Here is a 15,013-nt window from a genome sequence, read left to right on the forward strand (position 1 = left end):
GAAGGAATTTTAGCTTCAACTCTGGGACATTCGTGGGTTTCCTCACATTAACTGCTCGCTTCAGGTCTTTTAACAACATTTGGATTGGATTAGGGTCAGGACTTTGATTTAGCCATTCCAAAGCGTTTACTTTATTCTTATTGAACCATTTTTTATAGAACAATTTGTGTTCTTAGGGTCACTGTCTTGCTGCATGACCCACCCTTGAGATTTAGTTAATGAACAAATGTCTTGACATTTTCATTTAGAATTCTCTGATATAATTGAGAATTCATGGTTCCATTCATGAAGACAAACTGTCCTAGCCAAGTTGCAGCAAAAGAGGCCCAACCTATGATACTACCACCACTATGTTTTACAGATGAGATAAGGTTCTCATGCTGAAATGCCAGAAGGACACACAGGGCTTTGTAAACACAGACAACATAAAATATGGAGGACTTACTATGTAATTTCTCTTTGCTAGGTCAAATGATCATTAATGTGATGTTAAACATAATTAATTGTGGGCTCCACTGGGGCTGTACACTGCACATGGGCACTATATGGGACTCATGTGAGAATAAAGTGGGCTGATGGACCCCATTTAGGAAGCTTCATTGGATCCCAGTAATACCACATATACACCCCACTCAGAGCCCATGCCCACCTGGAACCTACATAGATCAGAATTTACCTATGTGAGCCCCACATCAGTAATAGCTGGGTGGTAGAAGCCAGCTTATTTGGAGCTGATATTTTGAGATGATATATAATGTTCATTTTAGGTGCTGACACTGTCATTGGACAGTGTTTTCTAAAAGTGTGGAAATTTAAACATAAAAGGCTGAAGAAGGTGTTCAAGCCTATCATGCTAATGGGCAGAATCTTCGCCAATAGATATGTTTACACAGCAAATCTACTCTTTCAGAGGAAACACTACAACACCTAGGCTTCTGTTTCGTGAATGAAGGATCTCTAAGCTACTAATTAAACTGACCAGCTGTCAACCACTTCTACTGCCCCACAGGGAGCAAACACTAAATGTGCAAATCAGCAAACTTCAGTTCAATCTCTGAGGCTCCTGCTTGATCAGAGTGGTAACGCTTAAGTTCCATCCTGACCTTTTCCTAAGATTCTGTCACAAAGTTTTCTCCCTAACCCTTAAGGATTTCCCGAAAACACAGAAGCTGAAGTGTGTTCACGTCATCATGGATAACTGGCAACTTCTCGGCAGCAACGAGGTTCAGTTCAGGTGGAAAAAAGTGAATTAGCTGGACAAACATAGCTAATGTGGCGTGTGTGATTGGACAGCCACTTAACGCCGTTAGAACAGTTGCGCTTGTGTGCTGCTTTTTTCCGCTGACATGGACAAAGAGCCGTACCTGCACAGGTATAAAAGTGGAGAGGACCTGCTGTTCGTTCCCAAACCACCTCTCCTCCCTCAGTACCTCACCATCTCTACAGGACTCTTCCTCCATCTACTAGAACAGGTAAGACAGCAATATGTTAAGATATGAAAAGAGACATTTAACTTAGATATACAGTATACTGTTTTTTGTCTTTTTGATATCAATGGTATTGGAAAAAATATCTAGAAATGTGAGCTTTGCTATAAAGAATATGCTACAAGAAATTGGTTGCATTTATTGACAATAGCTTTAGATAGTTTATGATGTTGGATGATCACCACTCCACTATCTCCAACTCCCAAACTCAAAACCAGCAAAACTATTGGATGGAACACTAAAAACTGATAAAAAAAAACTTTTTAGTAATAACTATTAGTATCATGTAAAAGTATGTTGTAAAAACAATCAGAAAAAAATCATGTATTTTTTAAACAAGAGGGTGTGATTTCACAAAACATTTTTACAGGATGCATTAAAACTGTTATATAACACTGACATGTGAAGCTAAATATGGGAAAAAAAATTAAAACAATAATTGTCCACACAGATCTACACCCTATGCACATTTAATGTCTTTTGCACTGTATAATCCTAACATTCCCTGAGCGATTCAGATACAATTCAGTATTTTTGTAATTCACTAGAAAGAGTAAAAATTGTCGCTGTCCAGTGAAAGGCAGTTTCTCCATTTTTGTTGATTGGAACACACAAACGATCCTTTACACTATAAATGTCAAATTGATGAATGGACCAATAGAAGTTCTCCAAAATGTCCTAAAATAAACTCTTTTTACACTGACAAAAGCTGAGAAGGTTTTACTTCTCTCCTTTTGCTGTTTTGCTGTCCTGTAAAGATGCATGTTTTTTATTGGACAGTGAAGATATGCACTTATTGCTAAGTTCTATTATTTCACACTTCTTACAATATACATTTCACTCATATCAATTACATACAAGCAGTATTGCTGAAAGACAGGTGCTTCCTTTCTAGACATGCACCTGTGATCAACATTTTATATATATATATTTAATTTTTACTTTACAGAAAACACAGTGTGTAATGTGAAATTCTCCTTTGCAATTTCTGCATCAAGCAAGGATGTCACTGTATCAATAAATGCAATTTTAAATAAATAATCTAAAAAAACTAAATCCCTCACATCTCTTGCAGTTTTATATGGAATAATCCACCCAATTAAAAACTTCCACTTACTTAATCCCCGTCTCTTTTTCAGATCATGGCAGTGTGGATCCAGGCTGGTACTCTGTTGGTTCTGCTGGCTCTCACCACAACGGGAGCCAATGCTGCCGCACCTCAACATCTGTGCGGGTCTCACTTGGTCGATGCCCTCTACCTGGTCTGTGGCCCGTCCGGCTTCTTCTACAACCCCAAGAGAGAGTTGAACCCACTGCAGGGTACGAGAAACACTTCATTATTTTAAAGGGTTTGGTTTTTACACCTATTACCTTACCTATTTCCTTAATCGTTTAATTCAAAACAGAAAAAACTATTTCAAAATAACTCAAACATGTATTCCTCCTTCTCAAGTGTAATCAAACTAGCTGAAAATATGATTAATCTGGTCAGCATTATATTTTATTTGTATCTTACAGAAAACAAAATTTGTGAAATTCCCTGTTAAATTTCAGCATTAAACTATATGTCACTGTATCAATGAATGTGATTATGAATTAATAAATTAATCTAAATCTCACTTCCAGAGTTCCTTTCCCCCAAGTCTGCTCAGGATGGTGAGCTGGCTGAATACCCATATAAAGAGCACACTGAGCTGATGGTGAAGAGAGGCATTGTGGAGCAGTGCTGCCACAAACCCTGCAGCATCTTCGACCTGCAGAACTACTGCAACTAAATCACCGGCTGCGCCACTTCTGACTACGCCACCGCAATAGACTACCCCATCAGACCAGAGCTGTTGCTACAAATGGAAAAAAAAAGATGGTCTGGCATGATAACCTGTATTTTTCCTAGAAAATAAAAGTTTCATCAAATGAAAGTTGGCTGTGTATTTGTTTCTCTACTATAATATCTACTTCAGACCAGTGTGAAATAACACAAGTGGAAAATGTAGGGTGCTGTGTAATGCACTAAAACATTTACCGTGCTTATGTTGAACGTAAGGCTGGACTTTCATGTCTGTTACCTTCTGCCTCTATTCTTTTACTGAGGCTGCTATAGGCAAATCTGAAGTTGCTAGTCAGATTCCATGAATCCAATCAGAATCAAATTCACATCTGGGTTATTGACTGCCCTCCTGTCCAACATGACCTTTCTATGTTATAATGAGGAAGATGGGTCAACTCGTTTTGAGATTTGGTTCCTCCCAAGGAGTCACATTCTGGCAAGATGTTAAAAACTGGCACAACACCAGCCACGGTGATCGCAGTTTCACCCCAAGGTTGATGGTCAGTTAGCATATCCAAAGCTAAAACAATCACACACACACACATTACAATAGCAATTCAATACTGAATAAAAATAATAAACAATGCAAAAACATTGCTGGCATTACCTAAACATAGTGTAGTGTTCATTCAGCTGTACCAGGTGAAGCTTATTTCAGGCTCAATTCTGTTCCAACAAGTTTTTAAACTGAACTGTCACCAAAAATAATCCATTATTAAATAATAAATTGCTTTGTCAAAACAATTGTTATTGAAATAATGTGTAAAAACAGACATCAACAGGCATCTGAATGTTTCTTATTGCTTTAATACAGAAATACAATGTCAAACATTTGTAAAAAAAAAAAAAAAAAAAAAGTACAGTTGTATTTGGTTTGCTCATATAAGCAGTTAAGTAGCCTTACTGATCCAAAATAAATTACATGATTTTTAAACTGACTGTGCAGATTTACTAACAGTTCATTTTCTTATACAATAAAACCAATTATATCAGATAACATTTATGTAATATTTTATTTATCTTATAGGTAGGGCTGTTTTGCTTGAGGAATGACTGTTAGCGTTCACTGGTCAAACCAAATAAAGTAACAATTATTGATAAATGGTTAAAACATAATAAAATTATAAAAAAACATCAACAGGTCAACACATGATTATATCTCGAGAGATTCACAACCCAGGGAGCGAGCGACAAATCGAGAGAAAGAAAGGAAAAGCCAGGCGAGGGGAAGAGAGTACCCTTGAGCATCTTCTCCCCTAAGCCAACACAGACAAAATTATACCTTTATGCAAATGACATGTTAACCAGTACCAACCACTAGTTCCTATCATAGCGTAGTTTAAGTCTGTGAGAACGTGAAAGCAAAGAAAAGCGTGGATGTAAAGCTCTTCTGAGTGACTTTGAGCTGGCTCTATCTGAGGAGAGGTTCCCAGCACTTCTCTCAGATAGCGTGTTGTCTCCTATAGTTCATATGCACTGGTCTCAGAACAGCAGAACAGCAGTGAAGCTTCTCTGCCAGTCAGGGTCCTCACAGCACTTGCTGTTGACAAAAACACTTGTGATTCCTGAAAATGTACAAAGGCCTATTAGGCCTCGCTGGGTCCAGCCTCCAGATCATCTACTAAAAAAGGCTGCTTTTCTTTGAGGATATTATAGAATTCCACTTTCACAGCTGCTCCTCCTGAGTCCAGAGCTATGTACAAGAGCCTCATTTGTTCATGAGATGTTTTTGCAGCTTGTATGTCGCTGTACATTTCATCAGTGATCATCTGTTTACTTTTCAGGCAGTCAGCAATTTCCATCACAGAGGAAACTCTCTTAATGAGCTTCTGCCTATATTTATTTACAAATTCAGCATCTGAAATGAAAATAATAATAGAAATTGATGATAAAACATATAACTACAGCTAAACCATCAGGCCAACAAACACACACACACACACACACATTAACAACAAATATCTCAATTTATTTTAAAACAATGTATCAGTATATAAAAATATTAAAAGGATGAGACAATTAACAGTGGGAAAGTATTCAAAATAATACTAAAGTCTGCATTTAAAAAATAATACTATTGATATGACGTGAATGAGTACACAAAAAAGGGGTGAAAAAACTAGAACCACTAGATAAATCAACAAATAAAGAGTTACAACTAAAACTTTAAGATGATCATTCTGTAACTATTGCTACTGTGGTTGCCATGCACCTTTACCAAATTTGGATACTAAACCCCCTTTTATCATTCGTGATTTGTGCCTTATTAGAACACGGTCACTAGTTACCTTTTAATGTATTCTTAGCTATATAATCTGCATTAGTTCAGCCTAGTTCATTGGAAGCTTCAGCAATGCCTGTGTGATAGTATCCTTTGCTTCTAAGGTTCACAGGAGTAGCCAATGGGCTTCTCAGAGGTTTATACACACATGCAGCCATTCTAATGTCTGTCATTTAATTAAAGAATCTAAGAGTAGGTAAAATGAATATGAACCCAGATACCAGCACTAAGATACCAGCACTACATACTGAGGCAGACCCTATGCCTTTTCTATAAATTCAGGGCAGAAGATAATTTTTTGCTGTTCTCTTTGTGGGTGCCAGTAACTACAGGGGATTAAGTTTAGTGAACTACAGGGGGTTTGTGTAAGTAATATTTATAATAGTTTACCTGTATTCATGTTGAGCAGGTCTGTGTTACCACCTAATATGACAAGACAGAAAATACATTTTAATGCAATGCACTCAGGCACGGTACGCATGCAGTGTGAGCGCTATCCGTCCCCAAGCATGGAAAAAAAATTCTCCTGGACGTCTGCTACCTCTGTAAAAACTTTAACATTGTTGGGTTGCATAAGCAATGAATCTCTGGTTCTGTTGTGTATTTGCATGCCCAATATAAGTGTAAAACTCACCTGCTGATGTAAGTGTGCTCAGGCACAGATTGTTTAAACACAGTGTGAGTGCAGGCCAGCAGGCAAGTGGGAAGGGCACAGAACCACGCTCCAGTATGATAGAACCAAACCGTGCTGGTGTTGATCCACTGTGTTTTATCAAGTCTAAAGTCAGTGCAGTGTTTTCTCACTAAATCTTACACCCTCTGCTGACAACTTTTATGGAGATGCAGATTTCATTTTCCAGCAGGACTTAACAAACTGCCCACACTGCCAAAAGTACCAATTGGTCTTATATATAATATTCTAATTTTCTAAGACTTTTCTAAGATTTTTGGGTTTTCATTGGCTGTAAGCCATAATCATCAACAATAAAATAAATAAACGTTTAAAATAGATCACTCTGTGTGTTTATATATATATGTATATATATATATATATATATATATATATATGTATATATATATATATATATATATATATATATATATATATATATATATATATATGTATATACATATATATATATATATATATGAGTTTCACATTTTGAACTGAATTACTGAAATAAAGTAGCTTTTCATTGATATTCTATTTTTTTAGATGGCCCTGTATAGTTTCATTTATTTGGCTACCTGTAAACCAGCAAACTGAGTATTAAGAGTAGTATATAGTTTAATTTATTTGGCTACCTGTAAACCAGCAAACTGAGTATTAAGAGTAGTATATAGTTTAATTTATTTGGCTACCTGTAAGAAAGAACTGATGGGGTTCCCACACTTCCATGCCATTTTCATCCAAAAGGCTTACTGTAATCCTCACAGACTCAACATGTACAACAAATGCAGGGTGGTAGTTTGGACCATGGTCACGTTCAAATGTCTCAACCTACAGAAACAAAACAGTATTAATAAAAAATCAAATCAACAGCCTGAAAAGCTGAAGACAGCACGCAAAACATCTAGTAATAATACTAATGATAACCCTTTGGTGCAGCCTGTAGTTTACCTGTGGCTGAGGTACATAAGGGCCACATGATGCCTTGTATTTTCTTCCAGGTGTCAGCTGGCATTTTGAACTTGTCCTAACGTTTGTGAAGTCCAAATACTGATTTTTCACCTTAAAAACAGATATTATTCAAATTAATATTTATATTCAAAAAATATATTTTAATATGTAAAACTAAAGTGATCCTGCATGATTTCAAAAACTGATCCAGGGGACTAATGGCAAAGAAAAATATTTTACAAGCCTTCAATGTTTCCCTTCTTGCAAGTATCACCATCATGAGATCAGGAGTGTGTTTAGAGTATAAAGGAACCTAGGCTTAAACTAACATGATACAATGCATCATTAAACTAACACCTGAAGTATAACCGTTCCCAAAACTGACATACTTTATTTGTGCCAAAGTACTTAAAACTAGGTTGGTTTAAATCACTGTAGTTCAAACTACAATGTATGCAGATTGTTTTTCTTTGCAATATTATGCTAAATTGTATCAAAGTTAGTTCCGACCCTGCAATGTGATTGGCTAAGAAGAGTTCTATGAGTTCTGTTATCAGCCGGTAATGCACTGTAACCGTGTTGTTCATATATTACTCTGCCACATACAGCAGTGCCAATATTAAACGTTATAGTACTCACTCTTCTGTATTATTGCTTAAATAGATCAATATAATTTATATCAATTATTTTTTTGTTTAGGCTATTCTTATTGTAATCATCACCACAACAATAATAAATGTAATTAACTAAATGTAATTATTAAAAATAATCCTTAATATCAATTATATATATTTAACATTGCAGAAAGTTTCATAGGCACAGTTTTTAAACCAAGGATATATATACAATACAAAAGAAGTATTTTCCCCCTACAGATTTCTATTGTTTGTGCTTTTTTTATAATACACAGTTTAATATCAGACAAAGATGACCTATGAAATGTAAAACAGTTTTTAAACCACAGTTGCATTTATTAGTTGACAAATCTATTCAAAACAACCTGTGTGAAAAAGAATTTGCCCTCTAAACCTAATAACTTGGTTGTGCCACTCTTGGCAGCAACAACTGCAATCAAGTGTATGCAATAACTGGCAATGAGTCTTTCACCTCTCTGTGGAAAAAAAATTGGTTCTTCTTTACAGAATTGTTTTAATTAAGCCACATTGGAGGGTTTCTGGCATGATCGACCTGTTTGAGATCATGCCACAGCATCTCAATCAAACTTTGAATAGTCCACCCCAAAACCTAATTTTTTGTTATTTTGAGATATTCTGAGATGAACTTGCTGTGTGCTTTGGATCATTGCCCTGCTGCAGAACCCAAGTGAACATTCTCCTTCAGGTTTTTCTGGTAGGGAGCAGAAATCATGGTTTCATCAATTACAACAAATTGTTCAGGTCCTGAAGCAGCACACCTTCCAAAAAGTTTCACCTTTGTCTCGTTAGTCCACTAAATATTTTTCCCAAATGGGGATCATCAAGTTGTTTGTTGGTAAATGTGAGACTCCTGGAAAGGTGTGAATAATAGCTCTCACTGTGGTTCTCTGAAAGCCCAAGACTTCAGAAATGACTTTGTAACCTTTTCCAGACTGATGGATGTCAGTGACTTTGTTTTTTTATCCGTTTTCGTATTTCTTCAGATCGGGGCATTGCTTTTTGAGATCATTTATCATGTTTACTCTTGTCAGACAGGTTCTATTTAAAGTGATTTCTTTATTCTGCACGTCTGGTCTGGCAGGAATCAGGCCTGGTGAAATTTAACTCACCAGTTACTAGTTAATTTTTTACACAGGCCAGGTTGTCTTTTTTCCCCTTAATAAATTAAATTTATTTTTGTATTTACTCCGGGTATTTTTATATTTTTATATTTGATATTAAAGTTTGTTTGATAATCTAAAATATGTAAGTATGATAAAAAAGCTGAACGAAAAGAAATCTGACATAATTGTTTTGCTTTCTGACATTAACTGCATGCTTCATCACTGATGATGCCATCACCAGGAACTAACCTTGTACCCACAGTTCTACAGCAGAAGTTGCAACGACTCTACACACTAAATGTTCTGTGGAATTCTTGTTTTGAGAAACACTTGAGTACCTTAACATGCAAATTACAACTACAATTATGTAAATTGCTAACATATTTAACTGCTTTAGGGAAACAGACCCCTGGTCTTAAAACAAAAAAATGTTTTAACCAAATAGATTACCTCTGTAAGAGGCACATTTCCTGGCAACAAATGAATGTGCATTTCCCTCAGGTTTTGTACTCCAGTTACTGGTTTGTAGAAGAACAGCACTTGGGCGTTAATGGGTCCAGCAAAAAATATCTTGGATATGAGGGCAAAGATGGACAGGTCTCGAATAGCAATGATTACATGTGTGTTTGTCACTTTCAATGGTTCAATGATCTCCAGATTTCCACTAGTGAAATGTGCTACAGCCAGCTCAGCCTGATCTAAAAATCAGAAAAAAAGATTATGTAAAATCGAAACAATAATTAATAAATAATACATTTAAACAATACATAGATAGACTATGTGGAATTGAAACTTACCAGTAAGTATCTCACAGTGTGGAAAGTACAGGTAATTGATTGACCCTTCAAAGCAGTCAATGTCATACAGCGGTCCTGCAGGCTTCATCTGGCCTAATCCATCCAACACATTGGTATCCCATGAGTCTATTCTGTACAGCACCTCCCCTTTTCCTTCCATCTCAAACACAAGGTTGGTCAATCTGCACTGAAACCGACCAGCATGAGGGCACTGAAACCTGCAGAGCAGAGAATACAGCAAGACAAGAACGTTTAAAGTACTGAAACTGTCCAAAACTTTCCACTATGCTTTTCTCTGGGACTTCCATAATATGAAAATATGTGATACCTGTGATAGTTATTTGTCTTGTGCTCTATCATTTCAGGAACAAATCCTTCAGCATCTGCACACAGCTGTTAAGTTCATTACAAAACATTAGTGTTTGTACGATATCTTTCTGTGAGAATAAAATATCATACATTAAATATATAATAGAGCAGCCATTTACATTATTAAATTACCACAAATACACTCACATTGTCTTCATCTTCCATCCAAAAACTCACACAGTGTCCAGGAAGTGTCTTTTCTGTATAAAAGAGAAACAACACATTTTTAACTTCATAAGACACTATATAACTAACAGTTACTATTACGGATACTAACATGATTATATATTAGGGCAACATGATAGGACAGTATTTATATTCAAATATGTTTATTTAAAGCTATCTTTTTACATTTAACTCATATTATTCTTTAAAAAACAATGACATAGGCAATTGATGTAGGCAAATGATGTAATTTAAAATTTAAATTATAAAAGGGAAAAAAATCTCAAAAACAGTAGTCATGGATTCAGCTTACTCCTTCTGTACATTCAGCCAGTTACTGAGACTGGCCAGTTTATATTAGTGGTATCAACTGATGACATTTTTAATCAGATTAATCACAACAATATTGGTGCTTAGATTTTTTGGGAGAGAGAAACAACAAATAAATGTGTAGTGTAGTGGCTAGATTAAATTATTTACATTTTACTATAATATCTTGGTGTATATACTTAATGAATTTAAAATTAGAATCTTTTAATCTGCTGAGAAGTGTCAGAGAAAGTGTTAGATATCACACAACAATCTGACAATATTCCTCTCCCAAAACTCCAGTAGTTGGTCTCCTCATTTCCCACTGTTGTTAAAGAAAAGAGAATGCTACACTATGGTAGATATTGCCCTGGCCCAACTGTTACAGACTGACATTGCTGCTTAAATGTTCTAAATAAGTGTCTTAATTAAAATGAAAAAAATGTCTCACCTTTAACATCAGATATGTGTTCTATGTTCTGTTGTGAATAAAGTATACAGTGGTGTGTTTACCCCTTCATGATTTCTTATACTTTATTCATGTTTGTTTACTCTTAAATGTTTCAGATCATCAAAAAATATATATTTGTCAAAGGCAACACAAGTAAACATAAAATGCAATTTTTAAAAGAAGGTTTTTATTAATAAGGGAGAACAAAATCCAAACCTGCATGGCCCTATGTGAAAAAGTGTTTGCCCTAAACCTAATAACCGATTGGGTCAGCAACAACTGCAATCAAGTGTTTGCGGTAACTTGCAATGAGTCTTTCACAGCGCTGTGGAGGAATTTTGGCTCCACTCTTCTTTACAGAATTGTTGTAATTCAGCCACATTTGAGTGTTTTCAAGCATGAACGGCCCTTTTAAGGTCATGCCACAGCATCTTAATAGGATACAGGTCAGAACTTTGACTACGTTTGAGGTCACAAACAGATGGTCGGACATTCTCCTTAGGGACTTTTTGATATACACTGGAATTCATGGTTCCATTTATCACAGCAAGACTTCCTCGTCTTATAGCAGCAAAACAGCTCCAGACCATCACACTACCACCACCATGTTTTACTGTTGGTATAATGTTCTTTTTCTGAAATCCAGTGATACACAGATGTAATGGGACACAAACCTTTCAACAAGTTTAACTTCTGACTCATCGGCCCACAGAATGTTTTCCCAAAGGTCTTGGGGATCATCAAGACGTTTTCAGACAAAATTGAGGCAAGCTTTAATGTTCTTTTTGCTCAGCAGTGGAAAAGATGAGTGTGTCTCCCTTGGCACTCTGCCATTTCTCTTTCTTCTGACAGAGTCATGAACACTGAACTTACCTGAGGCAAGTGAGGCCTTGCAGTTCTTTGGATGTTGTTGTGGGGTCTTTGTGACATCTTGGATACATTTTCGCTATGCACTCCGTTCACCAACTGTTCTGCGCTTGTGGATAATGGTTTTCGCTGTGGTTTGCAGTCCCAAAATTTTGAAAATGGAATTATAGCCTTTTACAGACTGATAAATCTCAATTACTTTCTTTCTCATTTGTTGGTATGATGTCTAGCTTTTGAGTATCTTTCGGTCTACTTTGCTTCTGTCAGGTAGGTTCTATTTAAGTGATTTCATGATTGAGAACAGGTGCAGCAGTGATCAGGCCGGGGTGTGGCTAGGGAAATTCAACTCAGGTGTGATAAACCACAACACATTTTTACACAGAGCCAAGATTTTTTTTTCTTCCTTAATGATAAAAACCTTTATTTAAAAAGTCCATTTACTTGTGTTGTCTTTGACTAATATTTACATTTATTTGATGATCTGAAACGTGAGTGACAAATGTAAAAAAAAAAAAAGAAATCATGAAGGGGTTAAAACTTACCACTGTAAGTCACTAAAATTTGCATTAAGTTTTATTTACATTTATTTACACAGCGCCCTATTGTTTTTGTTTTGTTTTGTTTTTTTGGAATTGCAATTGCAAGTACTCAACAGTTCTTTCCCCACAAATAACTGAAATAATCACAGAGTACAGTTTTAGTGTATAGAGAGTATGATCTGATTTATTCTGTTGCAGATTATTGTAAAACTGGTTTGTTGACCTCCTCTCTTTGGTAAATTCAAGGACTGCAAACAAAACTGATGGGCATATACACTATGTGTATTCTACCTGTGACAGGAAATAATTCATATTATTCTTGAAATTACTTACGATTGTGTGATTTTTCTGCATCTTCCCTACTTGTTTCTTCATCCTCCTGAACAATCTTTTCCCCTATTTCAAAACAGTGTCCACTGTTTGCTGCCACCATCTCCTCTATCTTCTCCAGCAGCTCTGTGACCTGAGTCGTATCACTCCTGTTCATATTGTTGAGAACTTGATACCTGTTCCCACATTTCTCTACCAGCCACTGGAGGTCCTTCCCTTTACTTTCAATGAACTGCTCTACAGGAGTTCCTTGCAGCCGGTCTCCACAAGTGAACAGCACTATAGTGTGTCTCCACACTTGCTTAGTAAGAAACATTAAATGTCTCTCTATAGCTCTTCTCACACTGTCTTCAAACACAGTGTCTAAACGTATGAGCAGCAGTAGAGCATGAGGTCCAGGAGAACACAGAGACACACTGAGAACAATCTCCTCTTTTAGTAAGCTCTTTGTTTCAGGAGTTTCCATCAGCCATCCTGGAGCTTCAACCACAGTAATGTGTCTCCCTGCTACTTCTCCCTGTCTCTTCACACACTGAGCAGTTCTCTTTATCTCAAATCTCTCTCTGCCCAGGATGGTGTTTCCTGCTGAACTCTTCCCAGCATATCTGTAACCCAGCAGCACAATCCTCAGCTCTGAGAGACGATTCTTAAGAATTCTCACTGCAGAACACAGATTAAAATGATTAAACATTAAATATACAGAACTTCAGAACATTTTCAGTACTCAACTGGATACACAACTAGGGTTGATGACTTTCGCAAATGGGAATAAGAAAGGTGGGGTAGGGTGGGGTGGGGAGGTACATCCCCAGAAAAAAAGAGAAATCCCTTCACCCAAAAAGGGTCAAACATTGAGGGGAACCAATTTTTATGAAAAAAAATAATAATATATATATATCAACAAATTAATCAACAGATGAAAGTGGCACACCAACATTGTAGAAAGATGTATTCCCAAACACTATGCACATAAATCTATAGAAGCAGTAAAAATACAGTTGACGCTGTGCTGACATCACTTGGCAGTGTCTGATACTTGGGAGAACCTTAAGACAAGCTACCAAACATTTCTCTTAGGTCAATGTGAGACAAAGATCCAATAACTTCTGATTTACTAATCTTTTTGTAGACCTGGGCTTTTTATTGCTGTTGTGCATTGGGCCTGGTTGCCATTTTAAGCTTCACCCCAGTGGCCAAAGGCTGACTATCTTATAGCCCCAGGGGGACCTGATGTTCCCAACCCTGCAGCATGATCCCGGGCAAAATACATGGATGAGCTTGGGATCCAGAATGTAATGAGAAAAAAACATGGTCTGTATGTCTCTGAAAAATATATATAATAAAAAAAGTGTTTTCTTTCTTATTTTTATTTTGACCTTTGTTTGATTACAGTATAAACCCAAGATTTTCCAAGATATTTGTCTGACCAACTTTATGTAGTGTTTTAATATATACCGATTTCTGCATGTCAGGTTTATAACACATTCCAAAAAAAAAGTTTGAATGGTAAAATATTTACTCTTTTCTAATGTCATTCTTCTGTGCAACTCTTAAAAGACACTTTGGCACAGATGATACGATGAAGTGTTTCAGGTGTTATTTTTTCCATTCTTCCTGCAAATACATCTTAGAGCATAGGTCGGCAATAGGCGGCCCCTGCAAGCGTGAAATATCTGGCCCATGAGGTTGTTTGAACTATAATGAACGATAATAAAAAAAATATATATATATATATATATATATTGTACTGCAGATGGAGAATTATGCAGATCCCTTTTATTCTGTATCTGCAGAACACTATTTTTTATGCATACAAATTAAATATCTACTGCCTATATTTGCATATCAAAGGCTCCGCCTTTTTTAGATAAAAAAAATAATAATAATAATTTAAAAGCCGTTTGACCAGTGGTAGGATGGTCCCCCCTTAAATGTGAGTCTTGGTCCTCCCAAGGTTTCTTCCTCCTCTTTCAGCTCTGAGGGAGTTTTTCCTCCGCGCTCACTGGGGGTTCTGTTTTCGGTATTTTTCATGTTTCTGTAAAGCTGCTTTGTGCCAACACCAGTTGTAAAAAGCGCTCTACAAATAAATTTGATTTGATTTTGTAGTAAATCATGATTAGAATCATCTGTTGACATCATCAAATCATTATTTAGTTTTTTTACCTCATTACTAGTTCTTAATTGTCCAGATTTTAACTTTTGTGGAATGT

At 36.3% G+C, this 15,013-nt stretch overlaps 2 protein-coding genes across 8 annotated transcripts in view; one reads left to right on the forward strand and one right to left on the reverse strand.

Annotated features, from left to right (window-relative positions):
• Nucleotides 1-1,382: 1,382 nt before the first annotated feature.
• Nucleotides 1,383-3,406, forward strand: ins (preproinsulin). The gene is made up of 3 exons (XM_007261010.4): nt 1,383-1,472; nt 2,627-2,807; nt 3,114-3,406. Exons 2-3 carry the CDS (start codon nt 2,630-2,632, stop codon nt 3,260-3,262), a joined length of 327 nt encoding a protein of 108 aa, XP_007261072.1. The 5' UTR covers nt 1,383-1,472; nt 2,627-2,629; the 3' UTR covers nt 3,263-3,406.
• A 739-nt stretch (nt 3,407-4,145) lies between these two features.
• The window catches only part of LOC107197941 (uncharacterized), a 56,333-nt gene continuing 45,465 nt past the window's right edge, over nt 4,146-15,013 (reverse strand). For 5 of the 7 annotated variants that reach the window (XM_049476455.1, XM_049476458.1, XM_049476456.1 and 2 more), the window contains 9 exons: nt 12,807-13,463; nt 10,290-10,342; nt 10,102-10,166; nt 9,774-9,991; nt 9,427-9,674; nt 7,218-7,328; nt 6,959-7,097; nt 5,987-6,019; nt 4,147-5,173 (listed from right to left, as the gene is read on the reverse strand). In XM_049476455.1, the coding sequence (XP_049332412.1) occupies nt 4,902-5,173; nt 5,987-6,019; nt 6,959-7,097; nt 7,218-7,328; nt 9,427-9,674; nt 9,774-9,991; nt 10,102-10,166; nt 10,290-10,342; nt 12,807-13,463 (1,796 nt within the window). In that variant the 3' untranslated portion in view covers nt 4,147-4,901. Of the gene's footprint in view, nt 5,174-5,986; nt 6,020-6,958; nt 7,098-7,217; nt 7,329-9,426; nt 9,675-9,773; nt 9,992-10,101; nt 10,167-10,289; nt 10,343-12,806; nt 13,464-15,013 lie in introns of all 7 variants that reach the window. The other 2 variants (XM_049476459.1, XM_049476457.1) reach the window with 2 other exon arrangements.

Source organism: Astyanax mexicanus, chromosome 1 (assembly GCF_023375975.1).
Source record: "Astyanax mexicanus isolate ESR-SI-001 chromosome 1, AstMex3_surface, whole genome shotgun sequence".
Taxonomy (NCBI): Eukaryota; Metazoa; Chordata; class Actinopteri; order Characiformes; family Acestrorhamphidae; genus Astyanax; species Astyanax mexicanus.